The sequence below is a fragment of the Poecilia latipinna genome, unplaced genomic scaffold (assembly GCF_001443285.1).
Source record: "Poecilia latipinna isolate Pla-1442-1.1 unplaced genomic scaffold, P_latipinna-1.0 Scaffold1768, whole genome shotgun sequence".
In the NCBI taxonomy this organism is placed as follows: Eukaryota; Metazoa; Chordata; class Actinopteri; order Cyprinodontiformes; family Poeciliidae; genus Poecilia; species Poecilia latipinna.
Window position 1 is genome coordinate 84419 of NW_015114384.1, and position 21603 is coordinate 106021.

General features: G+C 40.0%; 1 protein-coding gene across 1 annotated transcript in view; it reads left to right on the forward strand.

The window, feature by feature from the left end:
• The window catches only part of LOC106965119 (GDNF family receptor alpha-4-like), a 53847-nt gene extending 32821 nt beyond the window's left edge, over positions 1 to 21026 (forward strand). Inside the window, exons 4-9 of the mRNA XM_015061025.1 lie at positions 343 to 414; positions 1670 to 2024; positions 2569 to 2678; positions 4120 to 4254; positions 7311 to 7447; positions 17402 to 21026. Coding sequence (XP_014916511.1) covers positions 343 to 414; positions 1670 to 2024; positions 2569 to 2678; positions 4120 to 4254; positions 7311 to 7447; positions 17402 to 17623 — 1031 coding nt within the window. The 3' untranslated portion in view covers positions 17624 to 21026. The remainder of the gene's footprint in view (positions 1 to 342; positions 415 to 1669; positions 2025 to 2568; positions 2679 to 4119; positions 4255 to 7310; positions 7448 to 17401) is intronic.
• Positions 21027 to 21603: the final 577 nt, after the last annotated feature.

The window sequence follows — 21603 nt, forward strand, 5'->3', positions numbered from 1 at the left end:
ATGGATGGATGGATGGATGGATGGATGGATGGATGGATGGATGGATGGATGGATGGATGGATGGATGGAGTCATTTTTTCTCTTATCCCAGTTGATTTAAAGTAGCAGCATACCTTTCTGTGAACTTGTTTTACTTTGACTGTGGTACTGTTGGCAGTCTAAATGTTGTTCTAATTCATAATGGGGCACTTTGGGTGGGAAGATGGGTGAACTGATGCTTTTCTGTTGTCTCAGTTTTCTCATATAATTGTCCTACTTTTATTCCTTCCAACCTGCTGCTGTTCTTGCTCAATGTAGATCATCCTTTTGCCAATCTTTAAAATTTTCTCTTTTTTTCCACAGGAAGGGAGGAACTGGAAATATCACCCTATGATGACTCCATGATTGACTCTCGCATGGCCTCTTTAGTGTCTGGTAAGATACTCACTTTCTATATATAGAGTGAAATATTTAAAGCTTAACTAAAAGCAGTCATCATAAACAAGTCAACACACAGCTTCAGGTATTACAGCTGGAAACTAGAGATCAAGTTGAAACCTGGGAGTAGTGATGAACTCTAACCTGAACCTTCAGAGCCACATAATGACAGTTATAAGGTCAGCCTTCTATCACCTGTAGAACATTTCCAGGATTTAAGAGCTAAAGTCAGTGAGATCTAGAGAAACTCCTCCATGTGTTTATCTTTAGTTGCACTTATTACTGCAGCAGCGTCTTCACAGGTTCTCACTAAAACATCAATCCTCCAGGTGCAGCTGATCCAGAACGCTGCTGCTGGTGTGCTGACTAAAACCAGTAAGACAGAGAACATCACTCAGTTCTACAGTACTTGCCTGAGAAAATAGACTTTAAATTACTGTTAGTTTAGAGCTACTTTTGATTAATAATAAATGAAACATTTATCAACATATTTGATGTGTATTGATGATTTTGATGATGACACTAATAAAAATGTAATGTTTATTTCTGGGTTTCTCAACTGTTGACTGCATGTTGTATCAACCTTCTTTTATGACTTTGTATTTTTGTGTTTTTATGATGTAAAGCACTTTGCACTACCTTGTTGCTGAAATGTGCTACACAAATAAACTTAATTGATTGATTGCTTAGCAGTTACCAGACAACATCTGAAGGCAATTGGTTGCACTGAGAGAAAATATATCTGAATTCTTTTGCACACCGCACTTTTAAGTTTTTTATTTGTAAAAATGTTTTGAATCATGATATAGAGGTCTGTTCCTACACCTTCAGAAAGAGAGAGAGAAAAAAAGAAAAACAAACAAAACTGAGAAACCATAGCAACAGACAACATTTGCATATACATTAATAATAACTGCAACATTACTGTAAAGGTACAGATATACATCTGGTACAAGCTAACACAAAATGCATTTTAGTGGCAACCACAGCCCAACATAATGTGTATCTGGAAACAGCTAAATCTAAACATTAATTAAGTTTATACAGCACAATTCAATTAAGTTTGAATACATTGAGATTCATTTGGCAAATATGTATCAAAAAGGCCAGATGGTTTCAGTTTGATGTGTTTCTACATCCAAAGCAAACAGGTTACAATGGAGAAACAGGATATATGACACAGAATATCATATGTTTTTACCATATTTAGTTGCTGGCTGTTTTCCCATTCTCTCCATGTTCACCCCTGCAGGTTCATCCTTCATGCAGCTGGATGGTGAGAACCAGTGCCTGAAAGCAGCACAGGACTGCGGCCTGTATGAGAAGTGCGGTGCTCTTCGATCAGACTATGTGTTTTCCTGCACAAAGCCAATACCCAACACCAGCCGATGCAACCAGTACAAGTGCCACCGGGCCCTCAGGCGCTTCCTGGAGCGGGTACCAGAGGAATACAGCCTGGGTGTCCTGTTCTGCCCCTGTACCAACACCCTGTGTGGAGAGAGGAGGAGGAAGACCATCGTACCCTCCTGCTCCTACCAGGATGCAGAGAGTCTGCAGCCTAACTGCCTCCACCAGCAGAGCTTCTGTCGCCGAGACGACCTGTGCAGGTTAGACATTCGGCTAACTAAATGGTAGTTTAAGCATTACAAATTACAGTGTACATACTTTTTAGGATATGTCTAAGAGTGTGGACAATTATTGAATTTTTCTAGTTGCTGGTAAAGAGGGCAGATGTTTTTTTTTGTTTGTTTGTTTTTTGTTGTTGTCATTTTTTAAGAATATGAGCTCAACATAATGGTTCCTTCAGAGGTGATGGCAATATTATAAATATCACATATGTTTTCCCTTTTTTTCACTCTGGACAAACTGTAAGTGTAATAGCTGACATCAGCTTTCAAAACAGCATCTGCCCCTGCACTGCTGCCACCTCCACCTGACATGAGAAATGGTTCTGTAAACAACACAGAAATGAAAGGAGACACATTAATTTGGACATAAACAAGAATCTGTCAACTCTGCGGAGAAAAATGTTACTGAACTAACATTGTCTGAATTTGTGTCTAACTCAAATTCAGACACATCTAAAATCATTCACCTAAATTTTCTGCCCACTTTTTCCATTTGATGTGGAGCTGTTTGTGTTTTTGCCAGGTCCAGGCTTGCTGATTTCCTCAGTAACTGCCAACCATCTCATCTGACAGCCAGCGGATGTTTGAAAGATTCAACAGGCCTCTGCCTCCGAGCCTATGCTGGGCTTATAGGTACTGACACAGAGAGCACACATCACCTGTTCATGTTGCTGCTTGGCCTCAATCTAAGAACCAGGTAGTAATTAATCTGGAGCACCACAGTCAACATGACGTAGATGGATTTTCAAGCCCAAAAACTGCAGAGAAAAAAACGGACACTAACTTTTCTAAAAATCCAGGTTCAGTCTTTGAAAACTCTTCTTAGCAAGTTTTTCTTTTTTTTCTTCTTTTTTTTAAATAAGCCACTGCAATATCAAGTCTCTTGTTCTCAGGTGCTAATAAAGAGAATAAAATATATTTTGATAACTCTGACTCTCACCCAGTGACCATCAGGCCCCTATATATATGAGATTAGTTTTGAAACAGAAAAAAAACACATGCTTCACTAATATAACCTGCTTATGTCAACAAACCACACAAATATCAATAGAAACAAAATGATATTGATACATTTCAGTCTGTGTTTAACATTTTCCATGGTCTCAAAGTAAAGGCCAACGCTGTGGCTGCTCCCATCCCATTGAGCATGGCTGCCTCTGCTAATGCAGTGATAACATAAAGGCTGGTTGTCATTTTATCTCACAGGTTAAACTGAGAAAGAAAACTGACACATTCACTATCGATTTGAGCAGTTTAGAGAAACGTCCTGACCTGTGCTGTGGAGTATTTTACCCAGCAGGATGTTTCTCTTGATGAAAAAGACGTCTGCTTCACTATGAGTGAAGTAGTTGTGATGCGTATGGTTGTTGTGAGACATCTGTCGGGACGCAGAAATGCATGTTGAGCTATTAGCATGTTTATTTCAACATTAACTTTCACATATGCCAAGATTAGTTTTTACATATTGTTACAGAACAAGTTGTGAATTGAATAAATGTGATCTAATGTGGTGCAGTAGAGTCCGCTTCTCACTTTTGGCAATAATGTGCTTCATTATAAGGAAATGGTTTGATTTAATAGCAGTAAAACTTTGTCTCACGGGAATGCTGTCTTGGAAGTCTCAAGATTAAAGTTTGAAGCCAAAAAAACAGCAAAGCTTAATTGACCCAGAATAACAGCTACATTCTTGTTGGAACGCCAAATGAATTTGTGCAAAAATAGCTAGAAGAAAACAGCAGAGCAGAGAGTTGATGGGTATGAGATAGATGGCCAGGGCAGCAAAGTAAAGAGAGGCCAGAGTGTAAAGAGAGATGACAGCTGACAAACGCATGTGGATGGCCGAGTGTTGAGTGGCTTTCTGCCAGCTCTGTTGGTGATGGATGAGTTCTGGATTGGACTCAGAGCTTTCAGACAGATATAACTCTTCACACCCTGTCAGACACTCACAATCCCCGTTCTCTGATTGTAAACAATCAGGATTAAAGTGTGTGTATTGAATGCAGCATGTTCAGAGAAACACCCATGGTATCCGTAAACACGTTTCCTGATGCTGAGCTGATATTCTGACCTGCAGGAACCATCATGACTCCCAACTACATCAGCAACAACTCTGCTGATGTGTCGCTGTGGTGCAACTGTGAGGGCAGTGGCAACCAGTGGCAGGAATGTCTGCGGCTGCAGCGCCTTTTCACCCACAACAGCTGCCTACGTGAGTCCGCTCTGTGTGCTGATTGCTGTTCTTTGTTCATCCCAGATTTACGTTAGCTGGCCCATCAAAGGTTCATGTTCCTGTCAGATCTCACCTAAACACATCGTAATACCACAGTGGTATTTTACAGTTGAATTGCTGATCGCATGTCAAATTTTTCCTCAGTCCAGCTACTGAGTAACAGTTTAAAAATGTTATATCGACTATTGGAGATAGTAGATATCTTCAGTAGTAAGGTAAGGTAAGGTAAGGTAATTTTATTTATATAGCATGTTTTCAGCAACAAGGCAATTCAAAGTGCTTAGATATTGAAGATATTGAGAGAATTATAGAATAATTCTATAATTATTATTATAGAATTATGCTATAATAATTCTGAGTGTTTTTACAATTCTGCTAAAGAAAGATCCTTCAAATAAATTTATTGCTGATTATTTTTAAAACATGAATGAAAAAAATTCCCTCAGTAGCATTTATTTTAAAAATGCCTAATGGCACAATTAATTCTCTACCAGAAATATTACTACAAAAAAGTATAGCCCCCTTAATGATTTATTCTAAAATTCTACCTAATTTATGTTTATTTATTTATTTATTTATTTATTTATTTATTTATTCATTCATTCATTCATTTATTATTCTGAATTCCAGGATTGTGCCGCTCAGGGTGGCAGCACGTTGGACTAGCTCTGTACTTTCGTTGAGATATTTTTATTTTTTAAACTTTCATTCCTGTCTTTCTGAGTGAACATTTTATTTATTTTGGCAACCGTTCTTTCTTGTTTTGGATACTGATTTTGTTTTGGACTGATTTTTATATTTTTCATACTTTCCTATTTAGTTATGATACAACAGAGCACATTGTATCAAAATAGGTGGGCAGCTGGGTGGTTTACAACAGGGAGCGGCTGATTAACGTTGGAAAAGCTGAAATAACTCCTCTGAATCCAGAAATCTCAGAGGAGTTGGAAAGGAGGCATGGTGGAGAGCAGAGAGGAGGAAGTTCAAACCATCCATTATAATGGGCAAAGTGGGATTGTTAGCTAACAAGAGGGATGAACTTATTTTTTGTGCCTGTCATGGGTTAATTGCAAAGTTATCTCCAGTTGTCTGGACGACATCTGCTTTCACTACTGGTTCACTTCTGTTCCCACCCCGGCCCGGCTAGGAGGATTCTGTGCACAAAAACTTTTAAGCTAGCTTGTAGAGAGCCTGTTTGAGAAACACAAAGCTCCTGCCAAGAACCACAAACAGAGCCCAGAAATGTCAAAGTTGTTCCCCTGTCATGGCTTAACTAGATATCTTTTATAAGCTTTTCTTCATGCAGCTATTGAACCTTAAACCACATTTATTACTTAATAAACATACAAATCTGAATGTGTCTTATTCTGTGACTCATATGCTATGCTTGATTGTAATACATCAGGATACCCCAATCATTCCCTCTGCTTAATTTTTTTTTGTTTTGCTTTAAATTTCATTCAAAGAGCCATTAAATATTCATACATTTGACTGGTTGATACCCAGACTGATGAGGCACAAGAGAACCTTTTCTGAAAGATGGCAGTGCTGTTACATCCTGGCTCAATTAACATTGAGTTGAGTCAGGATTAACTTTAACATTAACTTTAAAAACATCACGGTGGTAGCAGTTTTTCAACTTGCCACAATTTATAGAACTATAAATTCTGCTTTGTAGCAGAAAATCTAGGATGAGAGTGTTGACTTTGTGACTTAACATTTGAAAAATAACCTTTTCCATTAATAACTGAAATCACCATTTGAAATCTGCTGCTTGTATTTACTAAATTATCTTCTCATGATGTTAAAATGTTTTGGATGACCTGAAACATTTAGGTGTGACTGATATATTCACACCTAAATGTGTGACTATATCACACATTTAGTTGTGTGACATATATTTACCTCCTTAAAACTAGTAAGTTTTAAGGAGGTAAATATTTTTACAGTTCTGTATTTTGTTTTACATGTTTTCCCCACTAAATTAATGTAGTTAAAATAATTAATTCTACATTTTTTTGTGTGTGAGATTATGCTACTGAAATAAAATAGGAATTTATTTTAAGGCTTTTTTCACATTCTCAGCAGAGCTGCCAATACATGTCCTCTGTGTCTGTGAGGATCTTATTTAGTTAAAGGCATTTCCTAACCTGCCCTGTGTTTGGCTTGTTTCTGCTGAAACGTAGCCTAAAAAGAGAGGAAAATCATTTCACATGGTTAAATGCTTCTCAGTCTCCCATGACGCTCTGCGTGGTGTTACAGGCGTGTTTGAAAATAGTTCACTATAAAACCATGTTTCCTCCAATGCAGTGATTTGGCTAATCGGAGCTAAGAAAACATGATTTATTTGTCTTGCCTAAAAGAACCAAAGAAAGAGCTCAAAGAGAGCAAATGAAAAAGTGACTCTGACACAGTGGCAGTTGAATGCGTCTGGGTGGCTGCCTCCTGCAGTGAGCAGCACTCTGCAGCTTTATGGCAGCAGCACGCTCCAGTCTTAGCATCTGAAAGGCTCTCACCGCCACGAGGAGCCTGTTGGGTGGGAACATAAAGTCCTCCACCTGTCAGTCAGTCACAGCGGCTGTCAGGTGGGTTTATCGATACACGCTGAGCTGTTTGTCCGAACACTAAAGCCCGGATCAATGTGTCAGGACACCTCCCATAAAACTGATTTATCAAGCTGACGATGGCTCCGACAATAAACCTGCCAGATAGATATGTTGGTTCACACCCACTCAGATGCTGCATCACAGGCTGGAAAAGACAACATACACACACACATATACGCACACACACATGCACAGGCACCAATCTTAGCCCCAACGCAGCAAACACCCAGACTTCCCTTCTCTGACCATCAGAGCTAACATTTAACAATGATGTTTGCTCTGATTTCATTCCAACCCTGACCATGTCGTAACATCTGAACATCCGGGGTCCATGATCTTTGTTCCCACTAAGCTGTCAGGCTCCGAAGGATGGGGGCTTTCTTTTCCTACATGTGCTCAGAGGTGATGTGGTGATGTGTGTGTGGGCAGGGAACTCCATCAGCTGGATGGGAAGCCCCGGATCGCTGCCCTCTGACCCCACTCAGCCCCCCGCTCCGAGACCGTCTCCACTGGTCCAGAAGGACAAGCTGCTGAACAGTAACCGCCTGCCTGAACTCAACAATGATGTGAGTATATCATCGTGTTCACATTTCAAATGAGTTATGTGTGTGGGATTATAGAGTCTAGAATCCAGAATACATGGACTATAAATCCTATATAGTGGAGCTCTGGTATTGGCGGGGATTAGTGACCACACCTTTATTCTAGCAGGAGCACTCCACTGAGACTGAAAGTCTCTTTTACAAGAGAATCCTGGCCAATACTGGCAGCGGCACAACAAAAACAGAAGACAATAACACAGTCATGAATTCACAAATTAAAAGATTCTTCAGTTAAAACGTTTGCAGACAGAAGATTCCTTCTCCAAATCAGTAAGAAGAAACTTGAAATCATTTAGAGACGACAGTGTCTTTAGTGAGTGTGTCGTAGGTCCAATATTTCTGCAACTGGTTATAAGCTCAGTCTTGACTTTCGGCGCTGACAGCAAAAATATGTTCTCACAACGAAGAGGATATCTACCAGTGGACTTTCTATTTATTCAGGCCAACAAGTATGATGGAAGAAGTTCTAGAATGGCCTTAAAGATAAAAATATGTTAATGATGGAGTCCATGAGTGGCCCAGGATGTCCATCCAACCCGCAGTCATGTGTAAAACCTTTTAAACTTGTTACAAATCCAGTGAATAAAGACATTTAAGGGAAGCATGCATGTATAAATTTCCCCATAGTCCAGAACAGAAACGTAGCATCAACCAGTCGCTTTCCAGTCTCAACAGATGAACAGGATCGAATCCTGAAATAAATCCAAATTTAATCACAGCTTCTTCACCAGCTGTTGAATGTGGGAAGCAAATACAAAGACTCATCAATTAGAAATCCTAAATATTTATACTGCGCCACTGTTTTAATTTTCAGACCTTCAGATTAAAAGCATTAAAGTCATAATTGTAGGAATTTTCTTTTATATACAGCTATGAAATAAAAACATGTAGACTATTTGAAGAACTAACAAAATGCTCTTGCAGTACCATTATGTTTGTTAATGTAGCTAAGATCCCTGAAACCAGTTGGGAATGGAAAAATCAGTGAGGATTTCCTGAGCAGTCCAGAAACAAACAGGCGTTTTATGTCCCCAATGGGACAACATGCATGTTGTTCTTCTGAAGGTTTCCATCTGCTCTGCTCCAGAGCAAAAACACACGCCTGCTTTCACAGTGCTGTGCAGGACTTGTGATATTTTGTGATACTGTAGTGATAACTATAGAAATAATGATAAAAAAGCTTGAATTACTTCTTTTTAAGGTAACTCTGTGGATGGGAATGAACGACAACACATTCACCACAAACAGAAATAATGTTCTTCAACATCATTCCCATTTGAAATCGACTTCTCCAGGCCACCACTTACTTAAAGAAGTGTGATTTTACCTCAATATACTGCATTCAATCATATTTTCAAATTCCCTGTCATATATTGATGGTCTTTTGAGACACAGTGAAGAAAATAGTAAAAATAACATTTTTAACATAATTAATTGGATTTTATTGAGACAACAATAAATCAAAATTCTTATCATGATGACAAAATTTTACGATTATCGATAAATGATGCGATAAATGCCCACTCCTATTTATACCACTGTTGGGCAACAATAGGTTGGCTTGGCAGTGAAGAACTATAAAGTGCCAAAGGCAATTAAGAGTAAAGTTGGTCATTTTGATTAAAATGACCTCTCAACCAAGGGTCACCACCTGATTATCAGTAATTAATAACCAAACAGTCTCAGTTAGTTATTGTTTTATCAGCTCCTGCCTGTGTTGGTGTTATGGGACAACAGATGGCGTGAACCGACTGTTCAGAGTTCAGATCAATTCCTTTATTGTCCCGCAGCCAGGCATTTCAAAAAGTACATAGACAATGTTCAAAACAGGCAAAACATTCAAGCACCAATCAATACATATATAAAGTGGAACTATAGCTCATAAATTTAAGGACCTGATTGCTGTGAATACAAAGGAGTTCTTCCATCGGTTGAATCCTGGTGAACCTGAACCTCCGCCCAGAGGGAAGAAGCTGGAACTCCAGACTAACAGGCTGGTCTGGTCTGAGTGTGATGAGCCTCGCTCTCGGAGGCAAATAAAAACATCACTAAGGAGAGGCTGGGCTGTCCTAATTGTCTTGTTTGCCGCAGCGACAATTTTGTTTTGGCAGTTTTAATTCTGATGTAAGTTTCCAAATCATGCGAGAGGAGTGATGGGATTGTGATGTGATGCACTTCACTGACGTCTTTCATCTTTATGATTTTCAGCCATTTTTTGCATGTAGATTTACAGTGTCCGGCCTCTTCTGGTGCAAAATTATGACGCATGTCTCACATCAATGACGTAAAACCTGTTTAAAATGCGACATTACCGTTCAATCTACAATTGGATGCATATTCAAATTAGTTCCGCATATGAAAGTGACACAAACTACAATAGCAGTTCGACCTGCCACCCAGTCTGCTGCTGGATGGAACGGGAGACTTGTGATTAACTTTACACAGGATCCCAGGAAGCCATTCATTTCTTTCCCACTGTTTATTTTGTGTTAGCCGAAAAACAATTATTGCGCGAATGTCTTTGACTAAAGCCAATCAGATTCCACCAGTCTCTTTCTGACAGCTGAGTTCTGGCCCTGTGGTGTTTTCACTCCAACCCTGTTTGCTCTCTATCTGCCAGTCTGTTAATGTGCAAACTGTGGCGTGGGCACAGACACATGCTGACGTGCGGCAGGAACACCTACGGTCTGAGAGCCCTGGCTCCTGGCTGCCCTTGTCCAGCTCGGATTGTCCAACCCGGTCCAATCCAATCACTGGCCTGGCTCCCGCTGCCTTGGCCGGACCACAATCTCCCGTGGCTCCCGACACTCCGGCTCTCGGCGTGCCGCGCTGCCAGAGATAATCTGGGCCGGCAGACAAGAGGGAATTCCAACTTTGCTCCAATCGCTCGCTCTCTCGTCCCGTCACTGTCTGTCTGTGTCTCTCTCCCAGTGAGCAGATTAGATGAGGTGTTTGTTGGAAGGACTGCTCCGTTAGTATGAATTTATTCATACCCATATGTCACCTGTCTGTTTTTCTTTCTCCCCCTGAAATCCTCTTCCTCTTCCTTCCTTCATTCCTCCCTCAATTCCTTTATCCTCCTTTCAGTCCCTGCATTTGTTCACCGTTGTCTTTCATTTTGTTTTTGTGTTCAAATTCCTAAAGCCTCCAGTGGCTATACCTGCTCCTCATCTCCTCATCAGTCTGTCGCTCAGATGCTCATTTGGTCTCTTTGAAAAGCTTTCAGTCCTTTCTATGAATGGATTTTTTTTCTCTCAGGAATTTAAAGTTTATGCTTCAAATTAGGAGAGTTGAAACTTTTTGTGCTGTTAGTGCTGGATTTTCACAGTGGATACAGAAAAATGTGAGAAGGTAGGGGAACACTAGTGCTCTGTTAATTGTCTCTTTTGCAGATACGTGTGTTTTAACAGGAAACTTTTAACAGGAAAACATAAAATATTGCAGAATTGCTTTTCTCTTAGAGTTTGTTTCCCAGTCAGAAACCCTAGAGATTGCCTTTCTAAAAGGGAAAACAAAGAGCAGAAAACTCAATAATTAATGAATATAATGTTTGTGATGGCTTCAGAAAAAAGATAGTGACAGGTACTGTATAAAAAAACACATTCTCCGTTCTGTCTAACATTAAATCAGAATAAACCTTTTGCTTTTTTAATCCGTTAGGATTACTGATCTGAAAAAGAATTTAGCATTTTAGAATTTGAATTCAGAGGTTAACATACATGGACACCTCCATCAGGAGATGTTTCAGAAACGTCCCAGAGGAGGTACAGGGGACGGGCCGGGGGACGGGTCAGGACATGCCAGAGGGAGTGTTTCTGGGTTGGCATGGCAACGCCTCAGGCTTCTCCTGAAGGAGTTGAAGGAAATTCTGACATTTTATTGTTATTTTTAATTCTGTCAGTCAAAATGTATTTAGAATCAGATTAATCACACTCTGGTGCTGTGATTAATCAAGATTAATCAGTATACAGTGATCCCTCGTTTTTCGCGGGGGTTGCGTTCCGAAAATAACCCGCGATAAGTGAAATCCGCAAAGTAGTTACCTTTTTTTTTTTTTTTTTTTTTACAATTTTTACCAAGAAAAATTAAATACTCTACATTGAAACCAAAGAACAAAACCTGTTTTCAGGTCAGCGGATGTGCGTGTGCATCAATCGGGCCTTAATGTGATCCGGAGTAATGTCATTAAAGCGTCTCCTCCAACCTGCCCTGCGAGATTCACAGCTGTATCTACGGCAGAGCCTCTGGCCACAGTTTTTTTCAGCAGGCATTCAAAGTTTCAGTTTACATCTCCTGAATGGCCAATCTGTATTCCATATATTTTAGCCAATCAGGACGCAGAACACAATGCACTGTGGAAAAAAACTGCTCAAAAACAATCCGCGAACCAGCGAGACCGCGAAAGTTGAACAGCGTTATAGCGAGGGGTCGCTGTACCTAACTTTGTCAGCTTGAATATACATACTCACGCATTTGTGGTTCTTACGTCCCCCTAAAACAAAATTAAAATGCAAACAATTATCAGATTTTTCTCCTGTAGCAGAAAGCAGGTAATGCAGTCTCCCAATACTGAACAACAACTAAAGGAAACTTACTCTGTGTGCTACAGACCATTATAAAGTTTCAGTTACTGCACTACACAGCCATATGAGTAGTAGCAAAGTTGTTCAGGAGCCAAATGACAGATTACATTTTAGTTTTTGGGTCCCCCAACCCTTTTTCATGCCACCCTGGGTAACTGCCCACATAGCCTGTATCAAAAACCACCTGCTGTCTGCACGTTTTCTAAGAAATGTTTTATTGTCTCAAACCAAACATGTCTGGAGATCCTCAGTTGTACAGATTTTTATATTCAGGTATGTTTAAAGGAAGCCATTTTGTTTTAAATGTTAATGTTGTTTCCTCTGGATCTTGTGTGATGAGGCGACAGCCACTTGTCCTCATCCAGCCGTCCGACCGTCGTGATTCATGCATGAAATAATCTGAGCTCATGCATGTAGATGTTCACATGCATGAGCTGTGAACATGCATGTGAATGCATGTTCACAGCATTCACATGCAACACAATAATTGTGTTGCTTCACACACAATTATCTTGTGTGTGAAGCAACACAAGATAATTGAAAATATTAAACTTTTGTTGCTGTCTGTTGTCAGGGAAACTTTTCACCTTTTGCTATCTTTTGTCGCTTCCCATGTGTTGAGTCCATAATGCGCTGCTGTGAACTGGGTAACCCTCAGTAGGAGGGAGGCTGTTAGGTCAGAATCGGTCATTCGATTAATCAGTGCCATGTAATATTAATGCCTTAAAATATTCAGATTGATCGCATGCATCACCATATTGTCGTTCATAGCCCTAGTTATTTTGCAAAAAAAGGAAACACTAAACCACGGCGTGTGTCTGTAGCTAAAACTCCCTGACCTGTTTATGTCTTCTGTAACTGTCTGACAAGATGTTAAAAAGCAAAAATAATTTAAAATTAAAGCTGTGGGCAGCCTCGAACGGCCCTGACAGCTCAACGCCACTCCAGCCTATTGGCCACCGTGGGAGTCCCAGCACCGCCGCCCGCCAGCCACCGCAGACACTTGCGCAGTTCCCGCACCCGTCTGCCAGGCCGTACATATCAATGAGTTCAGCAGCACTCCCTGAGGACTCACCAAAAATCTGGTGCAGATCAGCCGATGTAGCGAGGAGGTATAGCTGATGGAATAACCTAGGGGGCGCAGTGGAGTCAAATTGCAATGCAATGCTGTTAGGCTCTTTAGCGGTGAACAAAGGTCATACATGTCCAGTTTGGTGCCAATCAGATGTTCCATGTTTGATTTAGAGACAACCATTTGTATATGGCGAGGGACTGCAACTCGCCATTTGGCCACCCCCACACGGATTCAGCCAACTGCCTGCATTAACAGGGTTCATTATGTAATTTTACCTTAGTTGGCACAGGATTAAACCCATATGAATCATTGAGTAAAAGTAAGACATACAGCAGAAAAAACAGGTGACATCCTGTAGGAGGTGGGCGGGGCTAAGGTGATGTCATTAATTGACTACCTAAATGTGATGAGGGTTGGTCTGTAGTGACACATAGGAAGTCTGATGCAGCTGTGACCTTTAATGTGGAAGTTATCTCACCATGATGTTTTATGGCAAATAGTCAAAGTTTGGGACTTAGCCACGCCCAGGTGCTTTGACGTATGAAAAATCTTGTGATAACTTTTGACCTTCAATGTCTCAACACTCTGCTGACTGAGTTTGAAGTTTGTATCTCAAAAGCTGTAGGAGGAGTTCGATCAGATGCGACGTCTATGAAAAAGAGGAAATGGCGGCTTTGATCCAAAATGGCCAACTTCCTGTAGGGTTTGGACCATGGCTCCAAGAGACTTTTTTGTACGTCCTGACAAGATACACATGTGTACCAAATTTCATAATTCTAGATTAAAGAATAATCTACTGATCATTTAAAATATTCTAGGGGGCGCTATAGAGAAATTAGGCCACACCCACCAAAGATGTTTATGGATTCCTGTGGGGGGTCGATAAGGATCCATCCTAGTGAGTTTGGTGCAGCTCAGCTTGAAACTGTGGAATTCACAGCCAAACGTATGGTGGGTCACTTTGCCACGCCGCCATCGAAAACAAATGGGGTTGGAATCCTCAACACACCAACATGTTTTCTGTCTGTGGACACAGTTTCACCTCGATTAGGTCAAAGTGCTCAGAAAACAACCGTTCACAGTAAAACATGACAATTCCTGTTCTCAGGGAGCGTGCCCTAACTGATCTCATTATTTGACCGTTGGGTATTGTAGAGCATCCCATGATGATCAATCACTGAAAGTTTGGTGCTTCTATGAGTTTTTATGTAGGAGATATACCAGTTTCAAGTTTCATGGCGAATAGGTGAACTATGACCCCAGGAAACCCCCCTTTAGCAGGCACAAAAACACAAACCTGTGATCAGTTTTAATTTACCATGCCTTATGAACCAACTGACCAAGGTTGAAGCCGACCGATCGAAATCCCTAGGAAGAGTCTGATCAAATACAAAGGCTGTAAATGGCCAAAATGGGGTCAAAAACACAACTTCAATCCAAAATGGGCGACTTCCTGTCATACTTGCACCATGACATTAATTGTAAATTCTGAGCAGCTTGGGGAGCTCTACAAGTGTACCAAATTTCATGTCTCTACGATGAAGTAACGTAATAGGAAAGGGTCTTTTGAAAGTTGCTAGGTGTCACCGTTGAGCCGTTTCTTTTGCTATTTTTGTGTTGACCTTAAAATAAGTAAATTTTTCACAGTATCAACGAGTCCGCCAAGCTTGGTGAGTTTTTGAATATGATAAAGCCTCCAAAAAGCCAATTCATTTTACGGACGCATAATAATAATTTGCAGCACAATTTCAATAGGCCTTCGCAGCGCTTAGCTGCTCGGGCCTAAAAATAACAACACAAGTCAGAGATGGAACCTGCATAAAGTCAGCCATGAGTGAAACAAAGGCAGTGTTTCACTGAGAATGACAGAGAGGTATATAATTAACAGTACCTAGCATGCGCCTTGAGCTGCTCCAGATGTTTTTGCATATTATTGAGGATAAACAGCTGGGAATCCCCAACACTAACAATGCTGCACCGACTCATTTCCATCAAGGCTGTGATCAAAAGAAACACATTTAATTCATAATGCAAACAAAACTTTCTGAAGTCGGCCAAAGGATCTTCTCTTACAAATAATCAAACGTGCATCCTTCCTACTGTGACAGAGTATAGCATGCTAACAACCACAACCTTTCTATCCTGCAAGAGAATGTTATACAACAATGGATGTGGGTTGGATATGAATAACTATTAACTATTAAGTGCCAAAGGCAATTATGAACAAAATTACTAATTTAGAACAAAATTGTCAAGTTGAGGGACAGGAAATAGCAGCCAGATATTTCAGTCTGTTATTTTATGACTACCTGCCTGATGAGGTGCAGTATTTCAGAACAATAGATGTAGTTCGCCACTGATGGAGCGTGGCTCTGCACATAGGTAATGGAAAGCTTTTTTTTTTTTTCATGTAGTGATATCACAGATTAGAGTAAATGTGTGTTTAAAAAACAAGGTTTTTTTATGAAGAATTTGGACTTATTAGTTTAAGACTAAATTAACAGTGTTCAAACATTCAGTTCACATGCAAAGCAGAAGTGAAGATAGAAACTTTCTAATAAAGTACTGTTTTATTAAATTATTTTTCTGAATTTGAAATCAGTAGGCTTTTAGACAATTGATTTTTAATGCTGTGTTTGAAACTCCTATTGTGGGTCTATTTTATGCAGGTTAGTGAGACATAAAACAGAATAAAGTCATGCTAGTGGATCATCAGTGCTCACACCACTTGTTGCTCTAGAGCAGAGGTTCCCAAACTGTGGGGCGCCGTGCCATTGCAGGGGGGGCGCGGGAAGCCGTCTTGATGAAAAAAAAAAAAACAAACATGAATGCTGTATGCGCTGGGTTTTTACCTTACAGTGGCCAACTCTCTGTTATTCCTATGTAAAGCTGTTGGATGCAGGTAATGTTAGCTGAAAGATGACTAGCTAATGTCAATATATCACCTTAAGTTTGTTAACAAGTAGATTGTAGGCTACTGGTGTTGTCTATGTTCGGCTACGTACATTCATTTTGCCCCCAAAAAAGTCGATTCCCCCCCAACAAACAACCCCACCATAGGGGGGGCCCAGAAAATGTTTGGAAACCACTGGGGGGGCCCAGGAGAAAAAGTTTGGGAACCACTGCTCTAGAGTCTGAAACACTAGTAACCATCTCTGCTCCCAGGCCTGCTCTGACCTGACACAATGCAAACATCAACAATGCAAAAAAACAAAAACAAAAAAAAAACACAGCTATATTTAAATTGTTTATCCTTAGCTAACATTATCTAGAGTTTTTTTAAACCACAACTTCATGTGTTCATGCTGTGAAACTCCTTCCTGCAAACAGATGAAAATGGTTAAACGCAGTGCATTCAGGGTTTTTACCCATCTCTTTTGTTTTCTTTATCCAGCTCAGTTCTTCATGGCTGGAACCAACACTCAGCACAGAACTGATACAGACCCATCCAGTCAGAGTAGCAATGATCAGTCGGACACTGAGTGAAAAAAGCTAAAACCAGAGACTGTGAAGTATTTGCATTATAATCTGTAGTTTAACATTTGTTTTAGTGAAAACAGGGACAGACTTACCTTACATGTAACACTGGTGTTGCTTAGAGGTTTCATACTAAATTCTGGTGGAAGTGATCTGCTGTTAAAATGAATAAAAGACTCCATCACTGAGTGATATTCAGTTTAATTCAATTAACTTCTGTTCAATTTCTGTTGGGAGCCAAGACATATGTTTGCTGTTGTCTGAGAGAGTTAAGTTACAGCTACGGACTTTTTATTATTTCCCAATTAGAATTTTCAGACCCTAATCAGTTAAGAAAAGGGATTTAGATTTTCCTTCTAATCGACATTTCATCAGTGCTACATGGTGCACATAAGGACTCTAATTGTTCTCTGCTTAATTCACTCACCAATTACATTTGAGAAGGTGGAGGAGACGCTCTGTATCTGAGTTTTTTGACATCTATCTCCTGCTGTCGATGTTTGTACCCAGAGCACTTTGCTGAAATGCTGAGTCTGTATCCTGATAGGATATCAGGCCTAGTTTCTTCTAGGCTCGGAGAAGAAACTTATTTTAAAACCTCTGTGTTTTGTTTTGAATGTTGTAATGTTTAGCAGCACAACAAAGGGCTTTGATACTTTAACTTTGAAAAGACAAACACGTAAAAATCAGTGGAGCACAAATGATCCCAGAACCATAATGTAAATCTGCTGAAGCTGCTAAATGCTGCTACATCTCTCACTGACTCTGCCTGCATCTCAACAGGTGGTCGAGAGCAAGGAAGAGGAGGAGTTGACACAGACGGTGGAAGAGGAGGAGGCTGATGAAGGTGGCCAGTTTGATGTGATCCCTCTGTACTCGGAGAGGGCCACCGTCTCCAACCTGGGCTCATCTGAAGCAGGGGGCGCTGCAGCGCCCAGCGCCAGCCCCACTAAACCAGTACTGTTGCTCCTTCTGCTCCTAACTACTGCCCACAGCTGGGGGTAGAACAATATATAGAAGATACACACACAAACATATACACACTCATACATATACACACTCACATCAAATGGTTCCGCAAATAACACTGGTCTGATTGCTGAAAAGGTTCAAGAAATAGTAGGAAGAAATGAACTTTGCTTTTCTTTGTCAGAAGCATCTTCTTGGTTCTTGACTCCTGTCTTTGTTTTCGTTCTTCAGTCCAAACATGACAAATGGCACTTCTTATTTATTTCGCTCTGACTGGAGTCACTGGGGGTATAGGGGGTTCCACATGCTTCCTATAACCAGTGAGCATACTTTAATATGTATTTGTTTGAAGTGGGACTGACAGGATCTGTGAACGGCTGCTTCACATTAGCTTAGATTATACATCAGAAATCTGCTGATGCGTAAGCAAGTAGCCAAAACGAAGTGTTCACATAATGTCTACCACCAGCACTGGCAATTTGCAAACATGGCACATCATTAAACATGAACCCAGTGTTTCTATGGAACTGCAGAATAATGTGGGAATAAGGGAAGTGCTTGAAAATGGGTAGAAAAATTTAAAGATTTAGCATGGGGCGAGTTATTTGAAATCAGCACATTTTGTAAATTGGCCCTGATATTTAAGTAATTATCATGCAATTTTATAGTGTAAATGCTAGAATACCAGACAGGGTGTAATCATGTGTGGAGCTCTCTCTGCTCCCCCAAACGCAGGAGAACATGGAAGTCTGCATCGGGGAAATCACTTTTGAACTCCTTAAAATTATGGCTTTTAATTCCAAAATGGGAGCCTCTGTATTCCACTCAGCTGAGCAGGACGTCTGTGGGGCGAGTTAAACTATCTGTGCTTCTGTGAGACCAGAAACAGGAAAATTAAACCCTACAGGGAAAGGACTTTTGGGTTTCATTAGTTATGTGTCCATCCAATTGTCATGTGACTTTTGAGAAAACCTTTAAATTAAGAAAAACAAAATAGACATGGATGTAGAAATATTTCAGAGTTTCGTGCCTCTCGTAAGGCACAGACCTACCAGTAGATGGGATGGTCAGAATGTATTTGACAAACATGTTTCCATCTGCCTTAGCTCAGTTAGTCTTTTTCAAACACCACAAGATTAAAAGTTTGCAAAATTATGGAAGTTATTTTGAAATTTGTCCTTTTTATTAAATGCAATACTTCAAACAAAAACAAAAAACATTGATGGATATGCTGCAATAGTCAAAATAGGATTTATTAGGATCACTTCTGGAGGTAGTTAGTTGTACTGGATGTATTTAGGGGTGTCAGAGTAAAGATGGCCAAAGAACGCATGACAGTTTCAGATTTTTATTTAAAAAAAATTTTTTTGTATGAAAGCTGAATTGGTTGGGAAGAGCTACTGATGCTGTCTGTCTGAGAAGTAGTTTTTGTCCATCCCAAAATGTATGGAATAAAAAACATGTGAAAGCTCATAAAGTCAAATATTGTCATATCTTTAGTGTAGAATTCATTTATTCCACTGCATAAGACATTTTAATTTGTTAATTTGTATTAATTATTTACATTGACTAGATGCAAATTTTGATTCAATAAATCACCTTTTTGTTTTTTACATACAAAAGTTTCAAGTGTTTGTATTCATGTGTTTCTGTTACGACCAGGAATCTGACACACAAGCGACAGCCGCTAACCGTAGACGAAGCCGCTTCGCCTGGCCCGATGGGGTTTCCATTTTTGCTTCAAAAACCGATCTGATTGGACGCTTTTAAAGACTATTGTTGTGTTCAAGTTGTGCTAAAGGAGTTAGCTTATCAACAAAGCTATTCAATCCTAAAATAGCATCTCAATGCTAAACATGTAGCCGCAGCAGATGCTAACGGTAATGTCAACATATACAGAAGCTCCATGAATGATCAGGAGTTCCTGAAATTGATAGAATAACACTTTGCTCCAGTTTGATGGCTGGAGAATGTAAACAACAAATGGAAACCTATAAATATATTTGTTGTTGAGCTCACATGTTTATTTATTCTGTAATTTAGCAGCAGAAAGGGGTTTCTGATGTGAAATGTTAACTGTTTTGTCAACATATAGTTTTCGATTAAAATGCAATTAATTAATTACACACCCTGGAATTAACTCCATTAAAAATTTGAATCCAGTCCCACCACTAGTTTAAATTTATGCAGATGAGTCAGTAAGTGAGGAACTGGTGCAAACTGGTTTAAGTGGTTGCATGTGAAAACCCCACAGCTTCAGTCAGAGCCTGTTGTTGGTCCCATTGGGTGTGAATGGGTCACCCTGACCATGACTGAGAGGGACGGGGCCACGGGGGGGTTACTGCTCATGAACTTTGTTGCAGTGATATTCTGAGTTATCTTGACTCTCCAGCCAGCATGAGTGACAGACGCTCAGTGTGTGCTGAACGTAAGGCAGCAGGTTGGTGATCTGTGTGCTTGTGTGCAAGCATCAGGCATCAAGCATGCAAATGTCCTTTGTTATAATTAGATTCAAGCACTTCATCATTCCCACCCACGTCAGCACTGCAAAAAAAAAAAAAGATGCATACACACACACTTGCACACACATTGCCCACCCATCCCCACCCGATCTCTCACACATTCAGCCGATGCAGCTCTTTCTGGCTTTATTGCTCTATTGCTGTCCCCGTCGTCCTCCCAGGTGATGCAGGACCTGGGCCCTGGCCGCTACAGGCGCCGATATGAATTAAGCCATCATAATAAAAACAATACACAAGAAACAATATGAGCTCTAAAATAAAATGACAGAACAAATCAAATTGCTCGCCAGCAGGCAAAAAAAAAAAACAAACAAAAAAAAAAAAACACATACAGCCTTAGAATAAAAAAAAAACTCACTTCTGACAAAGACTGAGACACAGAAAAGGGAACGGGAAAGAGAGATATGAAGGAGAAATTAAGAAAAAAAATAAGGCCAAGTCCCTGTGTGGTCTTTGTGCGTTTGATGTTTTACTTGTTTTTAGTTGGGAGGCTGATAATCAGTCCCTGACAACATCTCTTTATCATCTGACAGGCTCCTTTGGAGGGGGCAGGGTGGGAGGAGTGTGTGTATGTGTGTGTGTGGTGGAGGGAGGTGTACATCAGGCAGTTTTAGAAACAGTGTGCTATAGCGAGAACAGAAAGGACCCTGGAGCACAAACAGCAGAGAGAATCGCAGGCTCTTGATTTTCTGTGTCATATAAATCTTTTGCTGACACAATTTTTTTCCCTCTTGTTCTTTTTTCTTATTCCTGGGGAGTGTGTGAAATTAACTTCCATCTTACTGGTGACAGTGACAGCGGAGGGCAAGGAGGAGAAGAGGGGAAGAGGAGAGGCATGACAGGAGAGGAAGAGTGGAAAGAAATGAGAAAGACTCCAGCAACTTACAGGAGACAACAATGGAGCTAGTTATTAGGAAGAAATGAAAAGGGAAATTATGGGGAAAATTAATTAATTCACCAATTAATTCAAATTTAATCAAAAGGTACTTCATAGCTTAAGAGTGTGAAAACTAATGGAACCAGGTTATTACTCATTTAGAAATGAAAAAGACACAAAAAGGCGATAAGAACGAGATGCACACAGGAGAAAACAAAAGAGAAAGAGTGCAAAAGGTCAAAAAAAGGAAGTGAGGTCAGAAAACAGTTTTACAAGAGAACAGATACGAATAAATAGAGAAAGCAGAGGACGATTCATGATCAGTGGGAGAGGAGGAAAAACTAACAAAACTGGAGGAAATGTGACAAAATGGAGGCAGAATGAACTCCTAATGCAACAACTCAATTTACATTTACTTCCTATCTCACCTTCAATCCATCATTTTGTCATTATCTAAGCTGAAAAAAGTTTTTTATATTTTTATTATAGATGTTTATCTTCTTTTTGTCATGAAAACTCAATTTTTTCAATACAAACAAAATATGCAAGGTCCTCCATATGTTTAAGGCGTAATAAGTGGAATGACAGGATGAGGTTACTACAGTCAATAATTCATA